General features: G+C 55.3%; 1 protein-coding gene across 2 annotated transcripts in view; it reads right to left on the reverse strand.

Moving 5' to 3' along the window:
• PTPRN2 (protein tyrosine phosphatase, receptor type N2) overlaps positions 1–12228 on the reverse strand; it is an 898882-nt gene that overhangs the window by 17925 nt on the left and 868729 nt on the right. For both annotated transcript variants that reach the window (XM_025379168.1, XM_025379167.1), the window contains one exon: positions 11577–11641. In XM_025379168.1, the coding sequence (XP_025234953.1) occupies positions 11577–11641 (65 nt within the window). The remainder of the gene's footprint in view (positions 1–11576; positions 11642–12228) is intronic.

The raw sequence follows: 12228 nt of genomic DNA on the forward strand, positions 1-12228 counted from the left end.
TCATACATACATGCACGCATACATACACAGGCGTGCACACACCACACAACACACACACCCCACTTATATAGGTCATCCATATGCACACACACATACACACAGGCATGCACGCACCACAGAACACTCACATCCTACACACATGTACACACACACCGACACCCCACACTCTCACAATACACCCCACATCACACATGCACATCCATTATTCCTACATTCAGGATCACACACATCATACACACACACACACAGAACACTCACAGCTCACACTGCACATTCCACACCCCATATCACACACTCATACGCTGCACACATGCACACAGCCACGTGCATGCACACACGTACACACGGGCATGCATACGCCCACACACCCACACCCATCACACACACATATGCACACACTGTCCTGGGCCTTTGGCTGAGTTTTTACTTCACATCTTTCCTGGATGATCTTAACTATGATCTTAACTAAAGAAAATTATAAGCAGGATTTTTTTTGCTGACCTTCCAGATAAATTATATGGTCTATGTTGCGACACCTTGCTGGGATCAAAGGAGGCAAATCTGCATCTTATTCACTTGAAAATCAAGTAGATCAGAATCTTAACAAACTAGCTACTTCTTATGTTTTTCTTTCCTTTGAAGAAATTCTAAATCCTTCTTTTGGAGAAACTGAGATGCCTCCAGATCCTTATAAAAAATGTAAGTTAAACAAAATGTAGAAGTGTATCAATAAGTACTGTCGCTTTAAAGTCACCATCCCCTAATACTCCAGGAGGACAGGGAATTGTGCAAAATATCCTGGTAAGTTTCTATTGACTGCTGGACCATCCCATAATACTGTTGAGGTGTTGGCAGCATCAACGCGGAGACGCCGGACCTCCGCACCCCTGTGCAGGCCAGCACAGCTTCACAATTCAAGGGGGGATTGTTAAAAGGGAAAGACGAATATGATGGCTCCGCAATTCCGAGTCCCGTCTGTGTGTGAACACATGCACGTTGGTGCAACGCAGTGCCCACTGCAGTTTGCTGCCACCCCACCCACCTGCCCTGCACAACCAGTGCCAGGGCACCGGGGCAGGACCTAGACGCAAACGCAACGTCTGTGCTGACAGAAGAGGTTTGGGAACGGCATGAGAGCCCCAAGGCAGGGGAGTGCTGAGGTACATCCTGGAGCGTCCGTGTGATGGGGTAGGGCACGCAGCCATTCCCGGGTCGGTGCAGAGCACACACACCCACACGGGGAGCTCCAGAATGTGGCTAGGCCCTCGACACCTACATCAGAATCAACACGCATGTGCGGTAAGTGGCATTCAGGAGGCGTCTGCAGCTGAGTAACGATCACACCAAACTGTGAATATTGAACACGTGGAAGAGAACAGGGGGCCCGCCCAAGGCAACCCTTCTCATGCTGCCTGGAACACGCACACACCACTTGCACCTTTAACTTGAAAGGTGCTCACACACTGGTCCAGCGGGGATGTGTGACGAACGCAGCCAGCTCCCCTCCCAGGCCGCACTGACCACTGGTATTGCTGCTCCTGGGGGCCCGGCCTTTATGGGGGTCTGGTGGGATCCCTCCTGCAAGGGCACAGGCCAGGCTCTCCTCCCCCTTGCTCCTGCAGGGCCAGCAGCTGCCTTGGTCCCCCTGAGTCTATTTTGGGTTCAGAAAGTGCCTGGGCTGGGGACAAGGCCAGTTACACATTGACTCAGTTCCGTGGCTTATAGTGCAAGCACGGAGACTTTGTCCCACGCCTGTGGGCTCATGGCGAAGGACACTTTGCACCATTTGACCTCAGAAACAGGAGAAACGGAAGCACAGGGGAGGCCGAGGAGGGAGCCGAGCGGCCGTGTGACACTGCACGGGATTGCTGCCCTTCCCACACGCAAGTTCTGTCTCACGTAGTTGCTGTGCGTCTGGAAGAATCTTGCGTGAGGATTACTGATTCCACGGGACAGCGTGCGACCCCCTGCCGCACCCTGACTCCATCGGGGGACCCCCAGCATCCTACTCAACACCACGAGGGAGCCCCACTGCCAAACGGCCAGGCTGCACGAGCCTGGATTTCAGGCGCCAGGAAAGGACGCGCGGGACCCACTGCCTCTGGGGACAGCCCCTCAGGGTCTGGACGGAGGATGTTGGGCCTGAGGGCTGGGCAGATGCTCTGGGACGATGCTCTGGGAGATGCCTCCAGGACAATAGGGAGACCCCTGCAGCCCTCCGCACGGGCCCCTCGAATCCCAGGACAGGGAGTGGCAGAGCACGCTGGTGGGGGCTGGACGAGCAGAGGAACGAGGGAAGAAGGATGGAGTGGGTAGGTGTGAGAGGAGGGGAGACGGAGTGGGGGACCACAGACTGTGTGGGGAGGGCTGCACCACAGGAAACGGAGCAACCAGGCCGTGAGCAGGATGTGCACAGAAGAGGAAGGAGAGGATCCAGCGACTGAGACGGAGGAGTGACTGCTGGGCAGCAGGGAGCAGAATCAGGCAGGGGAGTGCGCACGCTGGGCCAGGTTGGACTGTGGAGCTGTGTCTGCAACCGGAACCTCGGAGGGCAGGACTTTGATCCCCTTCTGGATTTCCAAATAGGAGTTTGAACAGAAACACGTGGACTCAGGGACCAGTGCTTGTGGCGTGCCCTGAGGGCGACACAACTGCCCCCACAGGGCTGTGGCCCCCCAGCCCCGTCTCTCTCCTGTGTTCTCTCCCACATCCTCAGCGGCTGCCTGCTGCCAGCTCCCTTGCTGTGGCCTCGTCCAGCTCCTGCTGGTGTGGTCTGACCCCTAAATGTGTGCCAGCAAGGCCTGCGTTGGAGGGAGGGGAGGGCCTGGATGGGCCTGGATGGGCCTGGATGGGCCTGATGGGCCTGATGGGCCTGATGGGCTGGTGCCAGCACCCGGGACCAAGGAGGGAGCTTGCAGAAGGGACGGCCCTCGGCCAGGTGGGACCTGAACGACATCTTTTGGCATCCAATGGGCCCGAGGTGTCTGCGTGTCCATGAGGAGAAGCAGAGGACTGCCCAGGTGAGGACATCAGACCCTGGAGTGGGTGAGGAGCCCCTGCAGCCAGGCTGTGTGAACCCTGGCTCAGCAGGGCCGGCCTGACCCCTTGCAGGTGGGAGACCCATGAGCTGGTACTCAGTGAGGACGGCCGCATGCACAGGGATGAAGACCCCCAAGGAGACCATCGAAGGATGGTGGGCAGTGCCACCCACACGGACACCCAGAGTGGGTTTCCCAAGACCAGTGGGTCTCACACTGTCCACACGCTCCCACCTGGCGATCAACACCAGGGCCCGCCCGTGCCCCGCCGGGGTGGCGTCAGCCACACCCCTGGGTCAGCTGCACCCCTGGACCGCTGCTCCAACCAGTGTCCATCGTCTGCCCCTTACACGGGACAGGGCACTGCAGTCCGGCCCAGGAACCTGGGGACACCTCACGCCCTACATCCCGCACTGTTTCTCTTGCACCAGAAAAGCTCAGGGGAATGAAAGGCACGGAAAACAAACAACGCGCAGTGGACGAGGCCCTGCTGCTGCCCGACGGAAGGCAGTTCCTCCCTGGAAGAGAAAGGGGCAGACAGGCTCCCTCTCCCCTTCCCTTCTCCCACCTCACCCAATTCTGGGCACTGTCTCAGCCTGAAACTTGCCTGAGCGAGACAAGAGACACCGCGGGCCGAACGTGCCTGTGAGGTCCCTTTCCCGCTGACACTTCGTGTTTTCACATTTCAGCCAAACATAAAAGCGAGACGTCTCCCGCCCAGCTTTCCCGTTTCTGCCCAACCCTCGCGTCCCTCTAAGTCTTGTCTGCAGAAGGCCGAACCCCATGTACCTGCACATCCTTCCCTTGGTGCCCAAATGTGCGGCTCTGTCCAGCTCAACCCTCTGCTGGGCCCCGCGGCTGAGCCGGCCTGTTCTTCAGTTCCAGCTCCATCCCCCAGCTCTCTCCGTCCTGCACTGCCCAGATGGTCCCCCGGCTGTCTGGTTCTGCACTGCCTGGCCATGCCATCCCCTCAGCCCTCTGGTCCTGCACTGCCTGGCCGGTCCCCCAGCACCTGCCTGGGTTCTCCCACTTCCCTGTAGACTCCAGGCTGTGCCCAGAGAGAGCTGAGCTCAGTGGCCCAGGCCCTTCACCATTGGCCCTCAGTTTCCTCTTCCTCCAGTAGTTTCCATGACAGCCCCAAACGAACTCCCCAGCTAAGCTGCCCCTCTGTCCCTGGAGCCCTGGAACACACCACGCTGTGCCTCTGAGCACCATCCCTGGGGTCGTGTGCCTTCCACCATCCTCCCTCTGGGGCCTTGAGCCTTTGCAGACTGAGCAGGTTCTGCATCTGACCCTGGCTGGCCGGAGGCCTTGAGGTAAGTCACCCAACCTCCCAGAACTGCTTCCTCAGCTCGCAACAAAGTGGTCAGAACGGACGGCCCCTAGGGCCCCTCCATTTGGTGAAATGCGTTCTGTGGGTCTGTTCTGCGGGTCTCCTGAGCCCCGGCCCGTGAGTGAAGCTGCTGTCTCTACATCTGGGAGTGTCCTTGTCTGCTCCCCACCACCCTGCAGCCACAGACCCCTTACCTGTCTCTCGGCAGAGCAGGAAGATGCGGCGGGAGGATGGGGCTTCCCTGTTTTACTCTCGGAACCCGTGCCGGGCAGGCAGCAGGTGCCAAACCGGCGTCAGCATGGACCCAGCATGCAGTGGACGCTGCCCTGCCACCAGCTGGAGCCACACTTTCACGGTTTACCCTGGCATCTGCCAGAGAAGGAATGGACCAGTGGGACTCCAGAGAGGACAGACAGTGGGGGATGTGCCCTGGGGAGGGGAAGGCTGCGCCCCCCACGCCACAGAAAGGAACCTGCAAAGCCCGGAGTCCTGGGGCCGAAGGATCTGGCGTGACCCACCAAGGGGGACTGGCAGTGGCCAGCCCTGGGACAGCTCTGGGCTAAGGCAGCCACCCAAGGTCTTTCTGTCTAAAGCATCTTACTGACGGCTGTGTGAGACCCGATCAGGAGGGGAAAATGGAGCGAGGAGACCAGCACAGGAGGGGTGACAGGGCTGGGCCCGGGGAGATGAGAAGAGGGTGAGGGTGCAGTCAGGAGCCACCGTAGTGCCACCTTGGAGCCGTGTGGCCCACCAGGACCCGCTGTGGCGGCGGGAGTGGCTTCCAGCTTCACCGCCTGGCGTAGCCATGGTGGCTATGTCACGCAGCTGGTACAACTGAAGAGCTGACTTGTAAACTTTATCCAATTTTAGCGACTCTAAGGAACCACATGTGGCTACTATACAAAACAAGGCGGCTCTGGAGGGCGGCTGGCCTTCAAAGTCCGGGGAGCCATAAAACATGATTCCGCAAAGACGTTCTGCTGTCACCACGCACAGCAGATCAGGACCCAGGTGCTCCCACGTCACCATACACAGCAGATCAGGACCCAGGTGCTCCCACATCACCACACACAGATCAGGACCCAGGTGCTCCCGCTTCACCACGCACAGCAGATCAGGACCCAGGTGCTCCTGCATCACCACGCACAACAGATCAGGACCCAGGTGCTCCCATGTCACCACGCACAGCAGATCAGGACCCAGGTGCTCCCGCTTCACCACACACAGCAGATCAGGACCCAGGTGCTCCCGCATCACCACACACAGCAGATCAGGACCCAGGTGCTCCCGCATCACCACACACAGCAGATCAGGACCCAGGTGCTCCCACATCACCACACACAGATCAGGACCCAGGTGCTCCCACGTCACCACGCACAGCAGATCAGGACCCAGGTGCTCCCGCATCACCACGCACAACAGATCAGGACCCAGGTGCTCCCGCTTCACCACACACAGCAGATCAGGACCCAGGTGCTCCCGCTTCACCACACACAGCAGATCAGGACCCAGGTGCTCCCGCTTCACCACACACAGCAGATCAGGACCCAGGTGCTCCCGCATCACCACACACAGCAGATCAGGACCCAGGTGCTCCCACATCACCACACACAGATCAGGACCCAGGTGCTCCCGCTTCACCACGCACAGCAGATCAGGACCCAGGTGCTCCTGCATCACCACGCACAACAGATCAGGACCCAGGTGCTCCCATGTCACCACGCACAGCAGATCAGGACCCAGGTGCTCCCGCTTCACCACACACAGCAGATCAGGACCCAGGTGCTCCTATGTCACCACGCACAGCAGATCAGGACCCAGGTGCTCCCGCTTCACCACGCACAGCAGATCAGGACCCAGGTGCTCTTGCACACGCTTGAGGCGATGGGCTCTCTGCTCCATAGCCCCTCTCACTTCCCACAGGCAGTCTTCCATCTACTACTGGAACCTGCCCTTAAAAGTTAAGAAAATATAGGAGGAGATCTACGAAAAGATAGGAGAAGATATTTGTGACGCTGGATTTGGCCAAAATATCTTGGGTATGATACTAAAAGCACAGGAAAAAAAAAAAGAGAAAAAAAAATATTTTTTGAGGTATGTTTCTCTCTTGTTTCCCAGGCTGGAGAGCAATGGCACGATCTCAGCTCACTGCAACCTCCACCTGCCGGGTTCAAGTGATTCTCCTGCCTCAGCCTCCCTAGTAGCTGGGATTATAGGCACCCACCACCACACCTGGCTAATTTTTGTATTTTTAGTAGAGACTGGGTTTTGCCATGTTGGCCAGGCTGGTCTCGAACTCCTGACCTCAGGTGATCCACCTGCCTCGGCCTCCCAAAGTGCTGGGATTACAGGTGTGAGCCACAAGAAAAAGCTTTTTAAAAAGATAAACTGGACTTCATCAAAATTGAACACTTGTGTAACAAAGACACTATCAAAAGAGTAAAAAACCCTGACGTAATGGGAGAAAATGCTTGCAAATTACGTATATGATAAGGGAGTAGTATTCAGAATATATAAAGAACTCTTAGAATTCAACAAGAAAAAAACTGAACAGCCCACTTCAGAAATGGGCAAGGGACTTGAAATGTCTGTTTTGCTCAAGTTGATACACGAATGGCCAATAAGCCATTAAAGGATGTTCAGCGTCACTAGTTGTTAGGGAAATGCACATTAAAACCACAGTGAGATCCACTCACATCCACTGGGATGGCTGTAATCAAACAGCCAAGAGGTAAAGAGAATTACGGTCGATGCGGCCGTTCCGCCCCAGGGACAGCTCCAGGGATGCGAGTGGACATCTGCAGATCCACATTCACAGCAGGAATTCTCACAACAGCCCAAAGCTGGAAACAATGGCAATGTCCATTAATACCCAAATGAATCCTCAAAGTGTGGTCCATCCGTGCCATGGAATATTAGTCAGTCATAAAAAGGAAGTTAGTGCTGACACACACCACAACACAGGCCAACCTTGAAGGCATTATGCAAAGTGACATACACCAGTCACAGAAGCACAGACGTCGCATCACTCCACTTAGATGAGGTACGCAGTATAGTCAGATTCATGGAAACAAAGAACGGAAATGATCCCTCCCCACAGGCGAGGAGATGTGTATCCACACACACAACAGTACCCGGGTCCAGTCGCTGAGTCTGAGAGCTGGGGCTGGATCTACACCTGTGTGGACACCCCACCATCCACTCACATTCATGCCATGAGGTTACTTAGGAACGTACTCCTAACTAGCTGAAGTTTAAAGCTCACTCCAGCACAGGCTCGCAAGCCGTGGGGATTCATGCTGGAACACAAAATTCCCAGTCTGCGGCTCCTGCCAGACAAAAGAAATGAGTCCCCCCAGACACACTCTGCATCTTGTCAACAATCACAGCCGCGGGGGGGCCATATGGCATCTGCTTGGCACAGCCTCCATGGCACCTGGGGCCCCACAGGCACCCCCTTCCAGCCCAGGCGCAGACCCTGGTGGGAATGCTGTGGCAGCTCGGCCACACTTCTCGGCCACTGCATTTCTGTGCTGGCCCCTGGGGAGTGAAGCCTGACCCCACCTGGCATAGGCTCAGCCGACCTGATCTCTGGGGAGCCCCCCCCCAGTGCTGGTTGCTCCTTGTCCCTTTAAAAAATTTTGGGGGATGTAATCCCAGCACTTTGGGAGGCCGAGACGCGCGGATCACAAGGTCAGGAGATCGACACCATCCTGGCTAACACGGTGAAACCCCGTCTCTACTAAAAAATACAAAAAAACTAGCCGGGCGAGGTAGCGGGCGCCTGCAGTCTCAGCTACTCGGGAGGCTGAGGCAGGAGAATGGCGTAAACCCGGGAGGCGGAGCTTGCAGTGAGCCATGATCCGACCACTGCACTCCAGCCTGGGTGACAGAGTGAGACTCCGTCTCAAAAAAAAAAAAAATTGTGGGGGAGTAGAAAAATACCCTCAGTAAGTGAGGTCACTGACAAAAATGTAAATGTAAAAAGCACAACCTTGGACAATATCTTGCTTGAAAAATACATTTTTTGCTACATGTGAGCAAAGCCCTTCAATGAGAGAGGAATAGGCTACCTAAAAACAGATTCCGGTGCACTTATCTAGTATCGATGAGTTAGAAACGTATTTGCTGCAACAGAAATGCCATGTGCAAGCGCTTCACAGATTGGTGCCTACTTTCCCTCCACACAACCCTTTGCAGAACATGAACCTGTTGACTTTCATTCCAAACTGCATCATTGTCTACTTGCTGCTAAACTAGACAGTGGAGAAAGAACTTCAACTATTCCAAGTTGGCTTTTAAAGGCCCTTAAACTAGGCCCAAAGGCCTTAATCCCTGACAGGCTGTGTGGACAAGTGCCACTCTGCTGTCTGCGGCCACAGCTGGTGGAGCTGAAAGCACGCAGAGGCCCTGCATGCAGGACTGGAGGACCCTAACATCAGCGCTGGCACTGCCCAGGAAGCTTGGGAAGGGCGTTCTCCGGTCTTCTGCCACACATTCCTTTACAGAAAAGAAAATGGGAAGAAAGGTTTCACGTCCAGGGCTCTGGGCCTTTGATCATTTGAGAAACGCTGGGTCTGCAACAGGGGCCTCCGGCTTCTCAGGCCAGACAAAGACGCCCGGCCACACGGGCAGGGCCTAGCCTGCACCAGAACAAAACCCCGGCGCCTCTCAGTGTGGAGGCCTGGGAAAGGCCCACCTCAGCCGGCAGAGGGGCCGCCTGCCCTTTGATCTCTCCTGAGACCATGGCCTGGGCCCCGGGTCAGGGAATTTCACACCGCACACACCCCAGGGAAAGAGGAGCAGGTCAAGAACAGGAGGGGGGTCACCAATCTCAGCAAAGGCCCCAAGCCAGCCCTCTCTGGCCAGTTCCACATGGCTGCATGTGTATTGTCCAAAGCTGAGCCCATCTCAAAGTGGAACTGACATTACATGCCACAATGGAGCCAGTGAACAGTGGCTCAGGTGCCTGGACAATATGCCAGCTCTGCCCCCCGCATCGGGGTCTCGAGGCCGGGACACACTTCTCCATGTTTCCTTCTCTGTGGAGTGAACTTGAGCCACTCAGAACCCAGGCTCCATCCCATCCTTGTGGAGATGCGCACTGGGGCCACCTGCATCCAGCTGCCTGCCCGTGCTTCTGGTACCTGGATGGGCAGGTTCCATTGGAAACACAGGTGCCCCCAGCAGCTCATCACGTCACATGTTCACAAACACAGGCTTGGTCAGAAACACATCAAATGATCTGTAACGTTCTGAAGATATTTTGGTTTAAGAGAAGGAAAATCTTTATGTGTGAGAGAAAGAAGGGAGGGCCCGTGATAAGGGGAGAAATACAAATTCCACGGATAGCTCTGAATTCCAATAGCTGTAAATTTGGAAAGAAAAAGAAATATTTGATAAGATACAGCAGCATTAATGGACAAGGAAAAATGGACTTTTAAATGACAAAAAGGATTGTGTCATGTCCAAAACAAACAAACAAAAAAGGATTAAAAGTATTACCAGAGTGTTTGCATTTTGTTTTTGTTTGCCCATTCCCACCACTAAACGAATCTTGGGTGTTTAAAATGATATTTGGTGGCACAAAAACTGATTTCATTTCTCCCCAGCAGCCAGTAAAGGATGCTGGTGGTGTCGGGTGGGTGTGGGGTGTGGGGCTGGGCTGCAGCCCTCCCCTCCACTGCAGGACGCTGGAGAACTCGCCCAGGCTCTCCAGTCCTTCTGCATAAAGTCATGGCTGTTGTTTTATCTTCATGCATTTATGTCTTTTTTTTTTGTTAACCAGAGGAAACTGAAGTAAGGAAAATGCTTATTTTAAAGTTGCTGGCATTCGTGGAAGTGCATAGAAACTGGTTTCTATGATCGATGCCTGCTCCTGTCACTGGGCCAGTGAAGAAGAATGGGATGTTCTGGAAGGTGGAGGTCTCCATATGAACACATATACGTGCGTGTGTGTTGAGACGAAGGGAATTGTTGATTCATGCTGGGAAAGAGACTGTGGGATGCTGCCATCTCAGTGCCTCCCACTTTCCATGGGACGCTAATGGGTATCGCAAGGCTGATGCAGACTCTTCTCAAGTAAGTGTCAGAGGCGCTGAGTCAGGGGAAGCTGGACACATCTCTCTGCCCCGGACTCCTCAGGGCCTCTCCGTGTGCACCTGCCCTGTGATGCTCAAGGAGCAGACTCAGTGCGTGCCTCCTCCCAAGCTCACCCGTCTGGGGAGCCCTCTCTCTGGCCCCGATTCAAAGAGACGACCTTAGAGGTTGGGTGTTCTGGAGACCACCTTTTGAGAAATGCCAGAGCTCAATCCCCATGCTTTTGTAGGAGAAAACTTGATCCCAGAGAGGTTAAAAGCTCTGTCCAAAGTGATAAACCTCATTGCTGGCAGAGCCGGACCCGTGTGCAGATCCGCTCTCCCATGCTGCTGCTGGACCCGTCCTCGCACCCCGTGCCTCACGTCTGAGACACCCCACGCTGTCTGCGCATGCTCCCGCTCTGCCAAACCTGTCCTCCCCCCCACCACGGGCCTCAGTCTGAGACACCCCACGCCGTCTGCGCATGCTCCCGCTCTGCCAAACCTGTCCCCCCTCCCCCACCACGGGCCTCAGTCTGAGACTCCCCATGCCGTCTGCGCATGCTCCCGCTCTGCTACATCTGTCCTCCTCCCACCACAGGCCTCAGTCTAAGACTCCCCATGCCCTCTCCGAGAGGAAAGCCTCCCATAGCACACACAGAGATTCCCTAGATAAGAAGGGCATTCACAAAAAGGGCTGAAAGGCTCATTTGAGATGGGGTGATTGACATTTGATGGCAATTACTAACGGATATTTTTAGTGTGACTCTACTGCAAATACCGTTTTAACAACAGTGAAGTTACATCGAATACTGGAGCGACGTTCTGCACTGCAAGGACACTGAAGGGCCCGAGGGTGGTTTCTCCGCGGCTGTGAGGTTAACGCTGCAGCGTGTGCGGCAAACACCTGTCAAGGACCCACCGTGTGCTCGGCACACAGAGGCAGGTAACGAAGGACCAGTCTCAGAAGCAAATGTGCTCGCTGCAAACCACCTTCCTATGGCCCAGCAGAGCGACAACAATCAGCGAATTTTTTCCGGGGCCTCCCGTGAACGCTGCACCCTACGTTGCCACAGCAACGCCATCCCAGCTCTGAGCCACAACAAAGCCGCAGTGTCTGCGTCTCACCTTTGGCCATCTTGTTGAGAACCATGTCGATCAGGACGTAGGTGCCGCTCCGGCCTGCACCGTCACTGCCAACAGAAGGAGAGAAATGACAGTTGCCGTCCACACGGAAGCCCGACCCACCGCACAGCTAGTGACAGTCCATTTCCTTCACGCTTAAGTGGGGCCGGCGAGAGGAAAGAAGGATGGCGGATGAGAGCGGGGGAGGAAGGACGCGGGCTGGGAGAATCCAAGTGAGGGAGAAGGGAGGCCGCTGGGGGCTTCCAGCCTCTGAGCAGCTGGTGGGACGAGCTGCTGTGCTCAGGTCTGTTTCCCTCTTGCTTGTTCCCACCTCTTTGGCCAAAGACGTGGAACATTTTGCCAGAACAAAATGAACTAAGTGTTGGACTGTGTCAGAGTTGATGGCATTTGTATAGAAGATATCTGCAAGGTGCTTTCTCTAGGGTTGCCGGGCAACCTCCTGAGCGGAGAGGTGCTGGGCGGCTGGACTCCACTGGCTCACGCAGGCAGGGACACTTTGGGCACATCCCCCTAGGCTGCCTGCCGCCCTTTCTAAACGCAGGTCCTCCCTTTCAGAAGGAGAAATTGACATAACAGTCGTTACTCAATCATATTCTTTAAAAAGCACTCTCATTTCATCTCTTTCTCATCCCAC

Source organism: Theropithecus gelada, chromosome 3 (genome assembly GCF_003255815.1).
Source record: "Theropithecus gelada isolate Dixy chromosome 3, Tgel_1.0, whole genome shotgun sequence".
Classification (NCBI taxonomy): Eukaryota; Metazoa; Chordata; class Mammalia; order Primates; family Cercopithecidae; genus Theropithecus; species Theropithecus gelada.